The following is a 22,788-nucleotide window of genomic DNA, read 5'->3' as shown; positions in this document are numbered from 1 at the left end:
TGATATGTCAGATCACAAAATTTTGGACGGGGACTGTGTCATTAACAATGACTTGTATATTGGATGTTTAGAGTAGTAACAAATTCCCACTTTCGGTCCGGTTATACACCAAATACACCATGAATATTCACTTTTGAGATATAATTTTTGGTATGTGTTGGTTCTTGTATATTTCCGCTTCGTCGTCCTGTACTTTGTTTAGTGATTCTATCTTCCCAGATTGTGTAAAACGGATAGTTTCGCGATTTTGACACGGAAAATGCCGAGACTAAATTATTTGCTGAGGGACTGCCGCATTAGGTATGTGCCCGTATGTGCACTCTAACTTGCAGCACATGAACCTAAAAGCGTTAGGTAATCAAACAAAAATGACTACTTACAAAATAATTTTTAGATTAGAATTACTCAAGTTTATGTAAACAATAACAGTTTTTCCTTTTGATCTTCGATGATAAGAGCAACCTAAAAAAAGAGATTGGGATAAAAAGCGCCACCAGTGGTTGCAACAATGAACTCCTATCTGTAATGGCAGGCTCTCTAGGCCAGTGAATTTTATTTGACCTCAGTGAAAAAAACCAGAACGAGTGTTTGTTGTTGCAGGTGAGCTTCTAGTTTAAGGGAACTGTGTGTGTTGTAAATTTAGAAGCATCGTTCGTCGAACAGGGATATTCGAAGGCAAGTACAACTGTGATTACTCTCTGTCTAAGCAATTGAAAAATAATACAAACATGACACGATTCTAACTGTTCTCGTGTCTTCACTCTATGCGACGACGATGACCTCGGCAACCATGGTCGCCATGTCGACCCCTTGCCCAGCTTTCCTGTCGACCAAAATAACGCGATATAACGCATTTTGGACATGGTCAAAATGCGATCAATGACCCTCTTATCATATATGATAGTGAAACAACCATAATCTACATTGAATGGGGCACAGTTCTAGAAGCCGGACCCACACACGAATTGGCGACGTCAAAAAATGCATGACCTTCAATCGGGGTCGTTTCCTCGGTATATACGAATTGGTATATACACATTACAATAAAGATACTTAAGGTAGCGAGAAGGGAAATTTTTACTTTTTTCTTGATTTTTCAAAAATTGATAAAACGGTTACTTTAGACCTTGATACATCACCCCAGGTTTACAAAAGATCGAAATTGCGAAATAACGTTGCTCAAATTAGTGTTTTAAAACACTAGCAGAAAAGACTACAACTGCCGTTTGGTGGATATTTGCATAGTGTTTATCTTTGGAAGGAATTAAATGATAACATCTTATCTGTATACTCTGTTGTTGACGATTCTGATATAACGGGTGGTAAGCTTCCAGTTGCAAACAATGCGTGTTTTAATTAACGTCCATTGTCAGCATTGTTGTCAGTCGAGACTTCGTCGGAGACTGAAACATGGTCATACAGTACTCATTTCGCCCAACCTTCCGCTTTTACATCGACCGCTTATCGCTTAATTTCCGACCACGCGGTCTTGTCCGACCGGAAACCGACCGCATTTTAATCGCGTTTTTTTTTCGCTCGCTCGCTCATTGAAAACATTGACCGCTCGCCCAAACACTGAAAACTGGCACATGGGTGGTCGAAATGGTGGTTTTGATAGTAAAGTGTGAACATACAACTAGTATTAACTATTATTACATTCTGAACGACACTTCAAATCTAATAGTTGTATTACACTTGTATCGTGAAAGCAACTGAACTGGGACCTCTTGTTACGTGTTTTGGGTGCTTGTTCTAGATGTAATATTTATTTATTTTTTATTTTAATGAGACAGTTACGTGAAAAAATCCTAGGTAACTCCTTTTGACAGAGCAGAGAAACGAGGAAATGTTAGTGATTAATTCCAAAAATAACGATATCGAATCCACATCGGTCCACGTCTGGTAAAATGAGCTCGGTCTATACCGTATACGTACCGCAAAAGTGTTCCCACAAAAAATATTTTCGACTAAAAACGGCCACATGCCCTGAAAAAATCGAACAGAGCTTGACATGTATGAATAATTTATTGGGCTTAAAAGAAAAACGTGTCAAATTTAGTTATAGCCATAACTATTTGGTGGCCAGTCGATGAACAATTCAAAACTCAGGATTCACACGGAAGTCCTTCAGGGCTGAAAATCATCGACGCTACTCTGGTTTACTTTATTTCACAACTTGCAGAGAAAACTGATTCGCGTGAGCTCTAATGTATCTTAGCCTAGTATTTTCTTTTTGAACTAAGGTCAAACTCCATCAGTTTGTCAAAATATATGTTTTTCAGCGAATAATTTTGAAGCCTGTCACAGCACAAAAAACTATGTGAATCGACGCCGGTGATTGGATTGTACGACGACCCTTCAATTAGCGTCAAATATGCTTTGTTACAACATCATTGACTGGCTGAGAGTCACCTGAGCGGAGCACGAACTGGGTCACAGAACCATATTTGTCCGTATTATCAACAGGACTTTGCAAAATAACCACACCCACATTTTCAATCTTTTTTAGCGCGGAAGTTGCCAACAAATGTAAAAAAAAAATCGTGAATTTCATGGATTCGAATAAAAAAAGCAAGCGATTGATAAGGATGATTATTAATATTTTCTCCGATGCTCTTCGAATTTTTATTTTTTTTATTTCAAGGTAGGAAATGGCTAGTTGAAGTTGCATCGTCTTCAATGCGGTTGTTTCACCGCGAACAACTCTAGCTCTGTTTTGGGCATGGTTTAGTTTGCGATGTAAAATAATATATATATTAAAATAATAATACTTGATTAATTATTTGGGGTTTCAGCCCACAAATTACGGACATGATCTCCATGAATTACGGTCAATGTTTGTCTTCTGTCGGCTGATTGTCACGGTGTTGATCGACGCCCTTCCTAAACTCAGTATGGAGAAACCAACGGGGATCGACATTCCAAACAAACAATCGAAATTATCAACGAAAGACGAGATTTTTCTAGATATTTACAAACATACTGTCATGACAAACATATGTAAAATTAACAAATACACAAAGATATGTAATATTAGGTTTTATTTTAGGCTTAGAAATATTTTCTTTCACTCAGCCCATGCATGTAACTGCCATTTAGCTTTACGGTCCTTCAGCATCGGGGGAAAACAACAATAATTATACAAAACACATTGCGACAACTCAACAATCAGGAAAGAAACCCCAGACAACCATGTCGTACTTGTGTTGAAATACTTTTTGTATTTTATATCAGAATATTGTTTAAAATAAAATATTCAGTCCAAGCCAAATCGAAGTCAAAAGGTCATGTTGCGTGCATATAATTATATATAGTTAAAACAAAAAAGTATTTGAACTTTTGTCAGGTGTTCAACATCTATAAAAAACAGAAAGACAATTATAAGACAATGTGAACCTCGGAAATTATTCTGTTAGTCCGAATTTTAAATGCGCGCGAGCGAGCAGGTGGGCGGTGATATTTCAGGGTTTGCGCGGTCGAAAATAAAGCGGAAATTGTCTGGTCGAATTCAACAAGCGGTCGCAAAAGCGAGAGAAAAAGGTGATTGGAAAGCGGAAGCGGGCGGGAGGTTGTGCGAAAGGAGTACTGTAACTTTGCACAACTTTCTTTTAAATCGTTTTATTTTCCAAGTCAATATTCTATTTCACTAATACATTTTTTTTCTAACGCAATGGCGAAGAAAAGAAAGAAAGCGTTGACAGACGAGGCAAAGAAAAATCTGCCACTCAGTGTCGCGCTCTGACACAGCAATTTTTTTCAAACATCGGCCATTTTGTTTCACCATGAAAACCGTTTTATTAGATGTCTTATCAGAGACACTTGAAGGATTAGCTTGTTTGTAAACTGTCAGCGTGTACAGTGGGACAGTAATGTTTGTCAGAGGATTATCCTTCGTTGTTCGTTTGCATAACAATGGAAAACCCGAACGTTCCTGAGTACGGACTCAAATGCCAGCAGTTTTCTTCATTTTTCACGCTCGAGCTTGAAATTATTCATTATCTGACACTCTTTATGAGTTCTATGATATCAGTGGTTAATATGTTTGGCCATTTTAAGTGTATATTTATAATAATGCAGCAAATTTACAGTGTTTTATTAACCAAAACTGTTTTTCGCGTTTTTCTCGAGTTGAAGTTTTGATCGAGTACGACTCATTGGGACCGCCGCCAAATCAAGTGCGTTCGGACTAGGACATTCAAACTCGCAGTTATCGTTCAAAAGATAATGATGGTGCGAAATATGTCTGGGTTTTTAAAGAAAATGCTTTGTCACAGAATAATAGTCTGTTAAAGGTGCCAAGTATGAAATAATTTAAGGACAAAAAAACAAACCTGCATAGAAATCGGAATAATAGCTCTTTTGATTATCGGAGACGCATTTCAATGGGCTTGATTACGGACAATGCATGACGTAAATTTCACCAGGAAATTCCGCAGTGTGCTCTCGCAATCGCGTACTTAGTCATTTTTACAAGGTTCGCCATTTTTGATGTCATGTGATAATTATGTAAACAATGACTGTCCAGTTTGTGCGAACTTGTACCTCTATACTTAGTCTTTTGATATATATAACCTAAATTACTGTTCTGAACGAGACAACAGACAGAGAATGTTTTATTTAAAAACGTCACAAAACCCTTCTCGCTACCTTAAGACATTACACATAAGGTAGTACAAATCACGTGACAATATAATGATAATAACAGTTGAACAGAACGATCATATACTCAGTGGGGTCGCGCTAAGTGTCACGCACTTCGTTGCAAAATGGCCGTGTTGTTGAAACTGGGTCATGGTGTGATGGCCCCAGTGGGTGAGGAAGACGTAATTAAATACTCACAAAATCACAATAAAACGGGGAAATGGTAGCATATTACGGCGTAGCCAACATGGGAAATGAAAAACCGCACAATACAAACACCATAGGTTCGAATTCCACTAGATACAATGTACACACTCACCGGAACCGAACCAAAGTACTGTAAAATACTTTATTTTAGCTGGAATTAATTTTCGCTGAAAAGACATTTTGGGTGTTTTGTATGCAATTTATTTTCAGTGATTTTTGATGAGTTGAATGTAAAATATAGAAAAAAAAGTTATATTCGCTGGATTTTATTTTCACTGATTCATTCCTTCAGCGAACATAGCGAAAATTAATTCCAAGCGAAAATATTCCAAGTATTCTACAGCAATTGTTTTGGCTTTCCCGTTCAACTCATTGGAACATTGAAGTAGTTAATATAGCATATGAACACCACTCAACGACCAACATTGTGGCGTGGTACACAAGCATCGAGATAAAACAAAATTAGCTTAAAAAGTGATTGGGTTCGAGTCCCGCTCAGAGGTACCGTAAAATAGTAAATCAAATAAACTGAAATCCTTCAAAACCATGACAAGTAAACAAAGAACATCGCGAAAAAATAATAAACCTCACGAAACTCCACCATGCAAAACTGAATGAATAAATAATAAAATAACTTGCGTCTTAAACAGTACGACACGCAATTTGTTCAACAGTTTCCAGATCGTGACAAGAGATAAACAGAAGACCCAAGTAAGTTTTGTTAAAGTGTAGATGGCATTCCCTATATTACGAAAACAATTCAAACAACAGATAAATATCTTCTGTGGTGTTGTGGTATTTATACGGTGTCTGTGGATTTGTTGATTGAGAGTTCAAAGTCAGCAGTTAATATTTTGTTAGAAAGTTTCACAATTAAATCAAATATCCAATGATGCCAGTATATTTATTTCATTATTTTAAGAACTTGCAATGGTGGAAGTTGATCAAATACAAGTTCTTACACCTAAATAAGTATCAAATATTTGTCGACACAATTATTCTCTCAATTTAACAACCTAGTAGAGATGGAAATTAATTAAACGACAGGTATTTACTCACAAATATATGACCAATATTTTTCCACACATTTATTCTCTCAATTTAACAACTTGTAATTGTGGGAATTAATCAAACGCGAGTTTTTTACACCAAAATATGTCTCAAATATTTGTCCACACATTTATTTTCACAATTCAAAAACTTGTAATTGTGGGAATTAATCAAACGCAAGTTGTTTACACCAAAATAAGTCTCAAATATTTGTCCACACATTTATTTTCACAATTTAACAATTTGTAATTGTGGGTGGGAATTAATCAAACGCAAGTTGTTTACACCAAAATAAGTTTCAAATATTTTTCCACACATTTATTCTCTCAATTTAACAAGTTGTATTTTTGGGAATTAATCAAACGCGAGTTGTCTACATCAAAATACGTCTCAAATATTTGTCCACACATTTATTTTCACAATTCAAGAACTTGTAATTGTGGGAATTAATCAAATGTGAGTTGTCTACATCAAAATAAGTATTAAATAATTGTTGAGACATTTATTCTCTCAATTTAACAACTTGTAATTGTGAGAATTGATCAAACGCGAGTTGTTTACACCAAAATAAGTATCAAATATTTGTTCATACATTTATTCTCTCAATTTAACAACTTGTACTGGTGTAAAATAATTAAACGAGAGTTGTTTACACCAAAATAAGTATCAAATATTTGTTCATACTTGTTTAATCATTTGAGATCATTCCAACGTACCAGCAGACAGTGCACATGCAAGGGAGTATCATTATTGAGCTACAATTACTAACATGAACAGGTCTTGGCATTAGGGATAGGGTCGGGTTAGGTATGGGCAACGCAAATGACAAACACCAAATTGGCAAGATGTACATTAACGAGTTATGGCATGCATATAATTTACACAAGGAGAAAACACCAAATTGGCAATATTATTGACAATTGTGACTCAATAATAGAAATATGTTGTATAATTTATATATACACACTATATAGTCTCATCAAATGCAAAGGCAACCAGTCAGTCATCGTGGTCTTTGTGGGTCAGTAGTCTATATAGTGATCAGGAGGACCCGGGTTCAATTACCATCCCCGCCTGTCTTCTCTCGCAAACACTAACTTGCATGACTACCCACATGGTTCTGTGGATTTGTGCACTGTCAGTAATGTTAGAGATTGCTGGTTCAAATCCACTGGTTAGTGTGATTTTTGAATGCTAGTGAGAACAGTGCTCCTAGAAATAGGACTTAAATCCTATCACTTGTGTGAAGACACTCGTGGTACAGTGGACACTCCTACAAAAGATATGAAAGATGTTAAAGACATATACAGCTTCAGTGTATCAAGGACTCAAGTCACCCCAATAACAGAACACAAGATTACTCGCTCACATGGAAGCCAGTCATAGCCGACGAAGCAGGCGTCAAAGTAAGAACACAGTTGCCAGCTGCAGGTCACGTGCAACAACAGACACGAGGAGCAATGCTGCTCTCCAAATGGGTTCCTTCTTTTGTATTGACCCCCTAAGTATTGCTATTTACCCCTTTCTAACTCTTGCCACCTAAAATAATACATCGCCTTTTTTAATGTATTGACGCACTAAAAAATGAATATTCATGAGCACAGAAACTTCCAAATCATGAAAAAATTAGCATAATATTAAAAATTTGCATAAAGTGTAGGTACGTCTTCTGAAACTATGATATAAATGGTGTATTGACAGTCAGTTGTCAGTCATGGTCAATTATGGTCATTCATTGACGAAGTAATTCAATTTATTCATGGTCATTGATTACGTAAAGGAGTCAACAGTCAAGCACAAACATAGTATAGTATCGTATATTTTATTTGACACAAAAAAATGCATGGAAAATACATAATCTATGGCCAATATACATTACTTTATAAACACACAAACAAATAACAAATAAACAAACACTGTAAAAATATAAAATAAATGTTAGAAAAAATGTTAAATATTAAAAGTTTAATTTTTGTTTTCTGTTAAAATATCATTGATGAATTTTCCCAGGCTGTTGGTAATGAAACCATCATTTGAACTTAAAATTTGTTTGAACATGTTTTGTTCTGATAATGTTAGTAGTCTATCATTATACAATGACAAAGTATTAATAAATTGTGTACGACTAGTTATTAACCTTTGGTTCTTACAAACCAATAATGCATGTATTTCATCACCAATAGCCTCGTCTTCACACAAATTACAAATTCTTTCCTCTGAAGGCATGCCTTTGTATCTTAACCTTTCAATTGGCAGTGTATGAGCAGAGATTCTAAATTTGGTTATACTTGTTCTATGACTAATATTTTTTACAAGTTCTATAGATATGGCTCAAATTCATATTTTGATTTAAATGTCTTGTAAATGCGTAATTTATTATTTTCTGTTTTTGGAGGGCTGGCAACCACTGGTTATCAATATAGGTTTTCTGTAATTTCATTTTTGTTTGTATACTATTGAACTCTGCATTATCATGTACATTTGTTATTTCCTGTAATTTATAGCAATATAGCATATAGCAATATAGTTTCCCATAAATTGGGGTATTATAATTCATTGCATGGTCATTGTTTGTGTACATAACATTTCAAAATTACATGCAAAATATTTATTTCCGTCATGAAAATTGAATTAGAATATATTTAATCTTCTAGTTAATCACACCAATGATTTATAAGAAATACATGGGCGATAATCCCCTAAATAAGCTTCAATTGTATCAGAGTGCATTGGTTTGATGTAAAATGGCTGGATATAATGTGAGGGTTGACTGCATTGCAATATATAGACCTGGTTGCTTTTATTTTTGTTTTCCTGATTCTGTCCAGATTGGTACATTTTGACAGATAGTGTCTATCAAAACATGATTGCCTTCTATGGAGAGGTGCATGTGTGGTTACTAATAATGAGTTTTCACTGAGGAGAGATAGCTTACACAAGCTATGTATTTGCTAGATGTCCAATCCATGCATGCCAGCAAGTACATGTACATGTAATTGTAACTTTCAGTCATGTAACTGTGTACAATGATTTGACAATTATCGTTCAAATCAGTCCTGAGTTTAATATGTCTTTTTGTGATTTTATAAACTGACTGATTATTTCTGCTAACTTTTTTAAATGTCAATTCTAAGATAATTGTGATGTTTTGTGTCTTATCCCTTATGTTTCCAGTCTCGCGTACGTTTACATTGACTTGACCATAAAACACAATACCGGTAATTTCAAGTTTTCCAGACAGTGCTTTGAAAAGTTAGTTGTCTCGTATACAGTCAAACCTGTCTATAGCGGCCACCCAAGGGACTTTAAAATTTTGGCCTTTATAGAAAGGTTCACTAATTTATTCATGAATATTAATTAGGCACTGAATCAATGTATTAAAACAGATCTCGCAACCCCATTTGACACACTATTACACTACTGTACACAGTATCCAAACACTTTATTACAAATAAAAAATGTTGATTTTAAATTGTATTACCCCCGGTATGTAAACTAAAAGTTTGAGTCTCATTTCCTACTAAAGAAATCACTCAGCTTGCTTTGCTTAGCTATTCTGAATTTGTATGTTTCTTTAAATATCTATTGTGTCTGGTAACTGTTCTAATAAATCGGAATGTCTCTGGGCTATAGCAAATTCTTTCAAGGAGAAGGGAGAGGGACAGTTAGCAGTGCTTTATTGATTTACGTATACGAAAAGAACACTTATCTATTGTAGTGATGGATCTCCTTCCAGTTACGTGGCAACTTGAAAGATTCCTCCCCAATCACAATTCCCTTAACATTTTGTTCATTTTTTTTTCAAAAATCTTCTTGACCTACCTCACTTACGAAATGGTTGATCCCTAATCAAAACATTACTTTGCGCAATCAAAATCTGTGCGACTTCCATGTTATTGTACTGATGCAACAATAGAAACATGTAAAATATGCCTGGGGACTTTGGCCAGTGAACTGAGGTCAATTTAACATCATTGTTAAAAGCATCTATTGTTTAATGTACCGAGACAGTAGCAACCGAGAAAACAAAATAGTAGAATGAATTTAGTTGGACAACGAGACGATACTGCACACACATTCCCTCACAGTGATCGATAGGCAGTAACGGAAGCGACTACTTTTTGACCAGAGTTATCATAACCCCGGAAGAACAAGAACGCACATGCGCAAGGTTAATTAGCATAATTTATTTGGATGGATAAACAGGCATGGCCGTTACATTGATTTTTTTCGTTTTTGCTATCAGTTCCAGTTATATGCGTATTTATCGATATTATAGGAGTTCAAAGTGAATAAATATCGATACTAAATAACAAGTGAGTTGTTATGTTTTTTTGTTGGTAATCAATTCGATCGGGGATTTACCGTCCCCATTCCGATTCACCCCAGCCACATGCATAGGGACTGTGTCCCGACGACTCACAAAACTTTTGTGGGTCGTCATCGTTGTGGTTGCTCGATTCATTCATTGAACAAAATTGTAAGTTATTCCCATGGTATACATATTTCAACAAGACATTAATGACAGCATGTTTTTTTATCAAGACACTTTCAAATTCTTAATTATGTTTTTGGCGTTCCATAGCCATCGGTACGGTGTGCTTGCCGTGGTAAACTGAATTATAAACAAGAATAAAACACAATTGCCGAAGCCATCGGTTGAATGAAAGGTGTAAAAACGTGCTAACTTTGTCCTTTGTGAGCTTATTAGTTGTCTGAGATGGAAGGCAGTAGTCTGCAAGACATCCGGGAACTATGTCCGTTATATGCAGTAATTCGTAGGGACTGTTCGGTTGTGACCGCTATAGGCAGGTGGCCGCTGTATCAAGGTGGCCGTTAACACAGGTTTGACTGTATTACCAATATATAGCACTATTTGTTTACACGAGTCAGCTGTAAATGTGGAGACGCTGAACTTCATACATGTATGTGATACATTATACAGGAAGACAATTTTTTAGAGAATAATATTTTTATCAAATGCTCAAGCGTAGTTGTTTAGCCAGAGACCAGCGGGCAAGGTCCCTATTATTTTTCTACATTTTTTAGGGGCCCAAGCCCAAATGACTAGACCCCTGTTATTATCAATCGGAGCTTATCATACGTCGTCGTCAGTGTCAGTGTTTTTAGTCCCCGTTTGGACGTAGTCCGAAAACGGGGACTTATGTTTTGCCCTGTGTGCGTCTGTGCGTGCGTCCGTGATCACCTGTATCTCGAACATGCATGGACCGATTAAGTTCAAACTTCACTCATACATCACACATTATATGGGACATGTGCACATGCATTTTTTTCATGATCTGATTAACAATAGCCGAATAGCGGCCATTTTAAGGCCGAAAATGCATCAAAATCAACATTTTCACCATTCCGGACCCAGATCTCAGTTATGCATGGACGGATTTCATTCAAATTTGGTACATACATTAAACATAATAGGACCTTGATGCACGTCATTTTTTTTTTCGGATCAAGTTCGAAATGGCTGACTGGCGGCCATTTTGTTTTAAAGAATTCAGTTCTGGATCCGTATTCGAGACATGTCTGGATTGATCAAGTTCAAACTTCACACACACAAAGTACATCATGTCACAAATATGTATGTGTATTTGTTTCATGATGCCATTAACGATAGCCAAATGGCGGCCGCTTTAAGGCCGAAAATGCATTGAAATCGCACATTTTCACCATTCCGGACCCAGATCTCAGTTATGCATGGACGGATTTCATTCAAATTTGGTACATACATTAAACATAATAGGACCTTGATGCACGTCATTTTTTTTTTCGGATCAAGTTCGAAATGGCCGACTGGCGGCCATTTTGTTTTAAAGAATTCAGTTCTGGATCCGTATCCGAGACATGTCTGGATTGATCAAGTTCAAACTTCACACACACAAGGTACATCATGTCACAAATATGTATGTGCATTTGTTTCATGATCCCATTAACGATAGCCAAATGGTGGCCGCTTTAAGGCCGAAAATGCATTGAAATTGCACATTTTCACCATTCCGAACCCGGATCTCAGTTATGCATGGACGGATTTCGTTCAAATTTGGTACTTACATTAAACATAATAGGACCTTGATGCACGTCATTTTTTTATCCGGATCAAGTTTGAAATGGCCGACTGGCCGACTTTTCTTAAAGAATTCAGTTCTGCATCCGTATCCAAGACATGTCTGGATTGATCAAGTTCAAACTTCACACACACATGGTACATCATGTCACAAATAGATATGTGCATTTGTTTCATGATCCGCTTAACAATAGCTGAATGATGGCCATTTTAAGACCGAAAATGCATTAAAATCACGTATTTTCACAATTCCGGAACCAGATCTCAGTCATGCATGGATGGATTTTCTTCAGATTTAGTACAATGTGTTGTACATATGCAGGTGTATTTCGGTCATGATCTGCTTTGAATGTATATGTCACTCAAATATGAATGGAACGGGGACGTGTCATTGACAATGACTTGTACTTTTTCGACTTAATTGCTACAAGCCTGAATGCTTTGATACTTGGTGTATATGTACCTTTGGTAGGCCTCTCTTAGATTTGTTCATTTCATGATGATATCTTCAATTCTCTAATTTTGATGAGTATTTTTTGTTATTTTTGGTGAAAAGTGATATTTTTGAATTCCTGAATGCTTTGATACTATACATATTGTTCATTTTCTAATGATATCTTCAGTTCTTTAATTAAAATGTGCATTGCTAACAGAGAAGCTATCTCAGCCGACAGGCTGCTTGTTTTCTTTATTAGCCCCCAACCGGACAAAGTCCGAAAGGGGTTTGTAGTTTCGCTTTCGTCAGTCCGTCCAGAGTTATTTTTACGAGATGGCTGGACTGATTTTTTTGAAACTTGGTACAAAGACATAGTGGTCAACCATACATGTGCATGTCAATTTATTTTTCGATTCCATCAAATATGGTCGACTGACATTTTAATGCCTAAATTTAGTCAAATTTGATCCTGTGTCCATTGTCATTTCTCGGAGATGGCTTGACCGATTTTGTTTAGACTTGGTATAAAGACAAAGGGACCACCCATACAGATGCACATTGTTTTACTTTTTTGAAAATGATCAAATATGACTAACTGGCAGCCATTTTGATTGTTAATCATAGCTTTTGTCTGTCCATTGATATTTCTCGGAGATGCCTGGACTGGTACAAAGATGCACATTGATTTATTTTTTCAAGGAATCAATTAATGTAATTTAATTATTAATTTGAATTCTTGTTAATATCTTGTTAACTAATAGTCCAAATCAGACCAAACTTGATAGATACTTGATTTGTCAATATAAGATATGCTATGCAATATTGAGTTTCATTTTAATAAACTGGCTCATTTGCGTATTTAATGAATTTAGAATTTTTCTTGATACAAAAATGTATCTTGTGAACTAATAGTCCAAATGAGACCAAAGTTGGTCTAGACTTACTTGATCTGTCAATATACGATATGTACTAAGCAATATTGAGTTTCAACTTAATTAACAAGTTCATTTGCATATTAAATTAATTTTTAATTCACAAGATATTAAGTGTCCAAATGAGACCAGACTTACTTTATCTGTCCACAGTTCCTCTATAGACTAGTCTGGAAACGGCTATTGTTCAAAGGTGTGAATGGAACCAAATCTGAAACAGTGCACGATACGCCTTTCTGTGAAGCATGCTCAGTTGATCACTGTATCCTGTTTTCTGTACACCACGTTTTCCTGTCTGTTTCAAAAGTCAACATTTTTTATCCTGTCGAAGCTATTTGTTCATCATTATTGAAACATATCAGTACTATTCGATCAGAGAGTGAAATTTGTATATTTCTTCATTATTAGACTAATTTTTTCATCGTTAATATTATGATGTCAGTTTGTTTTTCATGCTGGAAACACCCTCAACGTATTGTTTGAAAGGACCACCAATTATCATCCCTTTTTCCAAATGCATAGGCACTGAGTGTAAATTAAATTTGACGCTTTGTATGGCTAAGATATTGATGAATTTGGTGAGAAGGTTTAGAGTGCATGTTTTTGAAAATGCTACGAAAACAAAACATCGCTCATATTTTCACAGCCAGTTTGCGTGTCCAGTGAAAATCGATTAAAGTGAGTCGTGCGTTTGGCTACCGGTACTTCGTGTACCGAGATGGCGAGTAGGAGGCCCGATGGTGGAGTTACCTCACAGTCTGTGTTTTCAGGCGGTGGTTTACCGGATTTTACCGGCTACAGCGAGGCTGTGCCCCAGGAGGTCTTTTCTCCTATGGGGCCCATTGCGGGTCCCTTTGTGGATCCGTCCTCGCGCGGCGCCAGGTTTGCCTCTGAGATGGGGGCTTTGGTCGAAGGACTGTCCCTGGCAGGCCGGGTAGATCAGACGCAGTCAGAGCGAGCTATCTCCATTGCTCGCATTAAAAACATGTTTCTTCTGGGGAACCCCCCGTTCCCAGCCGTGACTCTCCTGCTGATCTTGGTGAGCCCGAGACTCAGGCTAGTTGTACCAGGTCTCCTCTGGGACCTCGGGCACTGAATGGCAACAGGGATGCTGGCAGCCAAGCCTCGGAGCAGGTCTTTCGGGTCAGGGCACACGTTGCACCTCCCCCCTATATTCAGCCATCCAGGATTCGTCGCGCAGTAATGGTACAAGGATTTTACCCTTAAGTCCGGTCTCCGCTATGGGTTTTGACTCTCTTCTTACCGACCCATGGGCGTCCCCAGAGGGAACCGATCCTGTCATGAGACGCACAGTCGAGCACGCTCTCACACACATATTTAAGTTGAAAGGAGACAGTTCACTCGCGTTGGATACACCTGGTACCTCAGGCGGTCCCTCAGAATCTTCCATCCATAACGTCTTGGTGAGCCACGTCGTTGGGGTTATGCGGAGTATCATTGATCCTAGTGATGCGATGGATATACCCCCACCCTTGATCCTAAGTCAACCACTTACTGTTGTTTCAACGCTGATGGGATTCCGGGCATCGAGATCCAAAGCAACCCCGTTGGCACGTCTCCCCCCTGTCCAGCCGAGTGCTGAGTGGGGCACAGGGTGCGTAAATGGTGTTGATGGGTGGACGTTGGTCAGCCGCGGAGGAGGTAACGCTTAAGGCCCCCGGGTGGGGTAAATCTTATGCAAAACTTTCCGCTGGACCAAACGCTAACTCGGTCGGTGTGTGTTCTCGGAATCAGGCCCCCCCCATCATGCCCTGAGGGCAGAGTTGCTTGAGCGCATTATTGTGCGCGCCCAGGACTCTGAGACCTCAGAGGCAGATTGCACCAGGTAACACATTTACTAGTGGGCCACCGCACATCTACGTGCAACATCCCCTAGTGTCACCTGGCTCTCTTGGCCAGGGTTACTACTGTGCAATGAGACACGGTCTTAGACGCGTGGGTTTTTGTCGGCAAACTGAGTCAGGGGATACGACCCCCACCTCAGTGACGCAGACTGGACATCTTCCACCCTATTTGTTCAGGAGATGGCAGGTGCAGTCGCGGAGCTCAGGAGTGCAATGAACCAGATTGTTCAGATAGAATCCGCTGGCCAGTTGGCCCTGCCAAGAGTAAACGAAGGGCGCTCCAAGCACAGAAAACACAACGCCCTAAGGCGATGTATGCTAGCCAGAGGCAAGCACTCAGACCCTTCCACGGGAGGGAAGAGTAGTCATGTGCCCCCAGGGAGAAAGGAACTAGGTGGTGGCTCCTCACTCTCCTTGGGCGGTCGTCCACCCCAGCAGCGGGGGAAGCATGTTTGACGCTTACCTCTGCGACCGGGAGGACAGGCATGTGTTCGACGAGTGGCCAGGTCACAACTTAGTGACTACTGCAGGTCTTGGGGAAACTCACATCATGGGAGTCAGTTCTAGCAGAGCAAATTCTCCTTTGGTGCCTGGAATACAATGTGGAGCTAACCACACACCACCTTCCAGGGGTGAGGAACAGTCTGGCAGATGCCCTTTCAGGGCGGCTTGGTCTCCGGAACACCAAGATCCCAACATACATAAGACACCTGCCGACTCCAGGAGCCTGGGCCAGGGCCGCTTTGCTGACCCCGTGGACCCACATAGCTGTGTACGCCCTTCCTCCCTTCCCGCTAGTTCACCGGGCATCGGAGAAAACTTCGACAGGTGCACACCTGCATATTGTCATTGGTCGCACCCAATTGGCCAACCAAGGCCTAGTTTCCACTTCTGTTGGAAATGCTAGTCGAAACATCAGTAGTGCTTCTGGACTTACCGGACCGGCTGTCCCAACCGGATGGCACACTACCAACATAGTTGTGTACGCCTTTCCTCCCTTCCCGCTAGTTCACCGGGCATCGGAGAAAACTTCGACAGGTGCACACCTGCATATTGTCATTGGTCGCACCCAATTGGCCAACCAAGGCCTAGTTTCCACTTCTGTTGGAAATGCTAGTCGAAACATCAGTAGTACTTCCGGACTTACCGGACCGGCTGTCCCAACTGGACGGCGCACTACTAACGAACCCAACGGGTAACACTTACACACATAGAGGCTCTCAGTAGACCCGAACATACAAAAGGTTTATCTGAGCGAGCTGCCAACATTTCTAGGTTTGAGCTTTGTTCCCACCATTGAAAAACGCTTTGGGAACACAACTAACCAATTGTCTTATTATTAGGAGACTATTTACTGCTTTCCATATCAGAGGCCGAGACCCCCGTATAAGGGAATCGCCCAACTGGGATTTGTCGTTTGTGTTGTCCGCTCTAAGCAGACCGCCCTTTAAGCCTAACCATCAGCACTACTCAAAATTGTGACATGGAAAATAGTCTTCCTACTGGCCCTTGCCTCAGGTAGGCGTTGGCCAGAGCTGGGGGCATTGCCCTTCTCGGACAATGTACCGCTGTCATGGACAATCAAGTTGTGCTAAAAACACAAATCTGGTTTCTCGGCAAGAACGAAATTCCAGGACACGATCGTCATCCCTCGACTGTAAAATTTTGCCGACCCGGAGGGTCAGGAGGTATTGCTTCCCTGCCCGGTTCGAGCACAGAGTTGCTATCCAAACTGTACTAAGAATTCTGGACAGGTGCCAAGCAAATGTCTTTGTGTTATGGCCCAGGCAGACAGATAGGCCGGTCTCCCTAACTTTCATCACCAGGTGGATTACTGCGACTGTATTAGAGGTCTATAATACTTTTACTTCCTTGACACAGAGCTTGCAGAGACACCAAATACGAGCGCATGAGGTCAGTGCAATTGCTAACTCACTAGTGCTAGCGTCAATCCATTGAGGAGGGTCTCTCTTGGTTGGGTCCCGTCGTAGCGGGTCAGACATTGATTGCTGACCAAGCCCGAATGACCACAAGGGTCCCTGCGCATAGGCTTTAAGTCAGTCTCAGCATATTTGTGGACAGATTTCTCTACCGTCAGCACTCCCTGCAAGCTTCCAGGTCCTGCTTTTCGACCTATGCCCTCATGCAGAACTGTTTCGGTCTTTACTTCGAAAGCATATTACCCCCTGAATTGGGTTTGGTTCTAGCGTTCTCGGGCACACTGAACCCTGTCACCGTAGCATCATTTTTTGGTTTCTTGCTCCGGGGACAGCACAGGCAAGGTAAGACACCATCCTCTTTGGGTCTTAACTAAGATGTTGAGAGATTGTTGTAGAGTGTACAAATGTATCATCCCGGATTGGGAAAAGACTTCCATTCTTTTTTCTGTTTCCTTGGAAAACCCGCCACCTATCACCTATCAGCGCCTACAGTTCAAAATAGTCATTTTGACTGACCGGAGTCTATGATGGGTAATTAATAATAACATAGTGAATTTAGGCAGAGGGTTCTTCGAACCCGCCTATTCACATAGTTCATACCCACCATAGACTCCGGGTCCCCCCAACCACCCACTCTTTCCATAGCGTTGGTCTAAGTCCTCGAGGGAGAGAGGAACCAGAGTGAATATCCAGCCGTAATGGCGCCGCCATATGGCCTCGGTCACGTGGTTTGTGACAAAAGGGAAAAAAATCTAGGGGTCATGGGGCTCCCCCTGACCTAGATTCTATCTCGCTGTCATTGGCAGAATCGCTGATTAATGCCTACAGTTCAAAATAGTAATTTTGACTAACCAGAGTCTATGGTGGGTATGAACTATGTGAATTGAAGGGTCAGAGAACCCTCTGCCTAATTTCATTATTATCCTTTTGTAAAGAATTGCACTCTATGTTTCCCAATTATTTGTTGTTGTATGTCGAGATACAAGGAATTAGTCGAATTTTTACAATGTTATGACTACTAATCAACTCTATATATTAGGATCAATAATGTAGTTTCCTCCACTGCAACTAACTCTTCCATTTCGAGAACAAAATCCTAGTCAATGTTGTCGTTGTCAAAATGTATAAAGTCCATTGTATACTTTCCATAGCATGGTTTCCATCTTTTGGCTTTAAAGAGATCACGAACGATGTCTATGCACACGGCCCGTTTCCAGACCGGTCTATAGAGGGACTGTGATCTGTCAATATAAGATATGTGCTATGCTATATTGAGTTTCAACTTAATTAATGGGCTCATTTGCATATTAAATTTTTTTTTTTTTTGTTAATATCTTGTGAATTATTAGTTCAAATAAGACAATACTTGGTATAGACTTACTTGATATGTCGATATAGGGTATGTGCCTTGTAATGTTGATTTTCAACTTAATCTTCCTACCCGATTTTATATGTCATATACATTCAAACTTTATAATTCATAGCCAACTATAATCACATCTGACAAGTGGGGGCTGTGTCATATTTAGATGACTTGTTCTTTCTGTCTTTGGAAACTTCTTTTGTTTTAGAAAACCGGGAACAGAATGGGCTAAAATTCTCAATGTTTATAGTCCCTAATGTAATCTGGTGCATGTAGTATTTCCACATGCAATACTTTGCTATGCTCATTGATGATGGTCACTTAAAGTCTGATGAAGTCTTTACTACATTGAGCTATAATAAATTAAATTCAAGTTAAAATTTTGTGGCTGACATTTGATCTGAGTATTTCACGCAATATGCAAGATCTCCTAGTGAAAGGAAAATTACCTATTGACAATATTTCTGCAAATAGTTTTGTTATCATTCTGTCTTGATCTTTTTTAACTTTTTTTTTCATTTTCAGGATTTGACATATTGAAGAGTATTATTATACCAAACATCAAGGATAGTCTGTGTCAAGAAGAAAACCAGTAAATCTGACAATCCTGCATATCATCTGTAGCAGTGGAAGAAAATGTCATCTTGAACTTGAGAAAATTTTAGTGTATTTGGAAAGCATGTCTGAGCAACCAGATACTGTTCTATTTCATTGCCAGCAATGTGGGATGCGCTTCAACTGTTTGAGTGATATAATACAACATATGCAAACTCATACAGATGGTAAACCCTTTCAATACCTGCAATGTGATGAGCGTATTAGTCAGGCTGATAATATAAAACAGCAGATGCAAATACACACAGATGATGAACCATTTCATTGCCAGCAATGTGATAGGCGTATAAGTGGGGCTGATAATTTTAAAAAGCATCTGCAAGTACACGCTGGTGAAAAACCATTTAAATGTCAACATTGTGAGCTGAGTTTTCGTTGGGCAAGCCATCTGAAATATCATGCATTAACACATACAGATGTGAAACCATTTCATTGCCAAGAGTGTGAAATGAGTTTTGGTCTATTACGTTATCTGAAACAGCATAAATTATCACATACAGGTGTGAAACCCTATCAATGCCAACACTGTGGAAAGAGATTTTATCGGTTTATTGATCTTAAACGGCATATGTTAGTACATGCAGGTAAAAAACCATTTCCTTGTCCACAATGTATGAAAGGGGTTACTTTTTCGGGTAACTTAAATAACCGCATGCTAAAACATAAGAAAGAATTTCATTCAACCCAATGTCAAACAAGTTCGAGTCAGTCTGATACAGGTGAAAAACCTGTGGAAAATATTTCCACTTCAAACCATTTGCTTTCTGGATTGTCTGTTTTGTTTGAATCTAAAGACAACAAGCCAAGAATCCAAAACAATATTTCCACTTCAAATCATTTGCTTTCTGGGTTGTCAGTTTTATTTGAATCTTTAATTGAACCAAACTTTAATCAGCGTAAAATTCAATTGAAGCATGATAAACAAATTGACAATGTAGACGTGTTCAGAATTACTTTTTTGTTTTAGATAAACACTTCAATACCAGGTTTTTTAATACTTATGTAACTTGCTTGGTATCATGATGGAGATGTAACAATATAATTGAATGATTTTTTTAGTGTTGAATACAGTAATTTCACCAATTAATTACTATTTTTTTAGTCATACAAAAACATGTAGTCATAAAACACCTATGTGTCCATGCATCCATTCCTATGTCTCATACGTGCATGGGCAGATTAACTTCACAAATAAGAAACATTATTATCCTAGTTTATGCATTTGTGATCCAGTTAAATCTCAATCTGACCTGCCTTGACAATAAATCATGACATATACATCACATATCATACATATGATTTGTTGTTCTTAATCAAATTAAAGATGACCGATTGGTAATAAATATTCCTCAAAATTGGTGTTTCTACGATTCTCGGACAGGATCTCAGTCATCATACATCATTCATATACACTTGCATTTCAAAGTTTGAAAACAGATACTTGTCTGGCAGCCATTTTATTTTTGACAAATTCCACTTAATCTTATACATGGAATGAGTAATTCACTTCAAATATTATAAATAAGCACTGCATACAATAATTTTGTCATCCAATTAAAGATTGCTAACTGCCAACCATCTTTATTCAATAATAGACACTTGATATGAAGGTTGTACATGTTCAATGTCTGTCAAGTTTTTGTATATTTTGATTCAAAATGAATGGACCACTATCTACCATTTGTTTTAATTGCTTTATATACACTTTGTTCAGACATGCTTATGATTTAATATGTTAGGTGCCTGTCAGCATCCCTTATTCCATGTTTTTGTTGTACATGTATTACCTCAAACCCTGCAAATAGAAGTGTGCATGGAATCATTGGAAGAAATGGTCTTGCAAGTACAATTGGAATCTAGCAGGTGTACGTGTGATTTAAATAACAAATGATTTTTACTATCTAATGTCTTGCCCAATTGAGACAGTTGCTAGCAAGACTACATTCTGATTGGCTCTTGTGGAAATCCAGGTGGTGTACCTGAATCTGGGCCATTTATGCCTATAAATTGGTTAGACTGAGAACAGTTGGGATTTTATCTACTGAGGATCCTGTGTGTTCCTGCTGCCATATTGTGAGACAAATGATACAGGCTTCAGCCATCATTCCGTGAGACTTGTATGAACTGCTCTGCAATCTCCTGCCGTGTTGCTCTTCAAGCAAGACTCCTGTATTTCTTCGTTGTTTTGTTGCAGAAGTCATTGACTGTCATCAATTTCCACATCCTGGAACTACGAGTTATCTCCAATGCACACTTCCCTAGGCAATCCCCTATTTTAGTGAATTCATTTACTGTATTATTATACTTAGTTTCTTAGTATTAAAGTCAGTAACTTTATGTTGATATTTTGGTGTATGTGTATTTCATTTCCAGTACTACTGTCCAATGTGAGTTGTGTGATGCATGTTTTTTCTTTGCATTTTGATTCAAAATGGCCAAGTCATTTCTCAGACATCCTTTTACTGATCCGTTGGTACAATGACAGGTCATAATAGTTTACTTTTTTTGAAATTTGACCAAAATGTCAACACATCAGTTTCAGTGCTTTCAACATGCATTGTCCGATTTTGTTTCAAATTTTTGTATGCTGGTTAACATGCTGATATACTGATGTATGTTCTGTTTTTGTTCTCTTTATATTCAAATATCTTACAGGTGGCCATTTTGTTTGTTGATTTCACCCCTCCAAGTCACACATCTTTTGTCAATTTAGTTCAAATTGGTACGGTGACAGGTAATAAAACATTTGATCAGATTATTTTTGAACAAATGGCTGAATTTAAAATGACAAATAATCATAATTTATCAAACTGATAAATTTCGTTAAGATTTCGTTGAATATGCAGGGCAACTAAGGCACATCATGATGGAATGATTGCCACTTCGTTTCTTGCATATCCAGGATAAGAGGTTATTTTAACCAATTAGAGATAACCTTGCAAGAGTTTGCAGTTTAACGGATAATCCCATTTTCTTTAAACATTTTAACCATATCTGAAACATGTCTGGTCAAATTCCCATTTTGTACACTTGAACAATAGCTGTTTTCCATTTTTTTTAAATTGATACATGTATATGAATGTTAGTACAATAGTCTGACCCTAATTGAACGCAAATTGTCTTGAGAATTTGTTGAGACACAATGAGATTTATGTTTATAATTTGCACTGCATAATGCGTTTCCCAACTGATTCTGTTGATATCAATATTGTACTCTTACTTCCTAGGATATCACTGGTGCACTGTCATCTACAGTTTTGGTATGATTATTTGACATGCAGGGTTACTTTTCTCACGTTTTTATTCAAAATGGCGAATTAGTGGTGATTGTTTTTGTCTGTTTTCGAAGATATATGATATTTCAGACATGCCTAGCGGAACATACAGCATTCAACATTTGTATTTGTATATGGTCTGTCATCCAATCATCAAGCCATTGTGTTTTAATGAATGTTGTTCTAGGATACTATATCCATCAAATTGGATTACTAGACTAAGCATTCTACATGGGTAGGCTTGAACCATCAACTGCAGCACCATTTCGCCTCACCCAGAAATCAGTTACACAATAAGGTCCCTAAAAAGGGAGGTATGTAAATGTGTCGAAATGGACATAGTGCGAGTGGTTAGTGCTAGTAGCACTAATCCGAAAAAGTA

The 22,788-nt window shown here is 38.4% G+C and overlaps 1 protein-coding gene across 1 annotated transcript; it reads left to right on the top strand.

Moving 5' to 3' along the window:
• The first annotated feature begins 561 nt into the window (after positions 1–561).
• Positions 562–21,474, top strand: LOC102805063 (uncharacterized). The gene is made up of 2 exons (XM_078012872.2): positions 562–675; positions 19,042–21,474. Exon 2 carries the CDS (start codon positions 19,196–19,198, stop codon positions 20,096–20,098), a length of 903 nt encoding a protein of 300 aa, XP_077868998.2. The 5' UTR covers positions 562–675; positions 19,042–19,195; the 3' UTR covers positions 20,099–21,474.
• Positions 21,475–22,788: the final 1,314 nt, after the last annotated feature.

The sequence above is a fragment of the Saccoglossus kowalevskii genome, chromosome 22, assembly GCF_978046115.1.
Source record: "Saccoglossus kowalevskii chromosome 22, keSacKowa6.1, whole genome shotgun sequence".
In the NCBI taxonomy this organism is placed as follows: Eukaryota; Metazoa; Hemichordata; class Enteropneusta; family Harrimaniidae; genus Saccoglossus; species Saccoglossus kowalevskii.
This window is presented reverse-complemented; position numbering and strand designations above follow the sequence as displayed.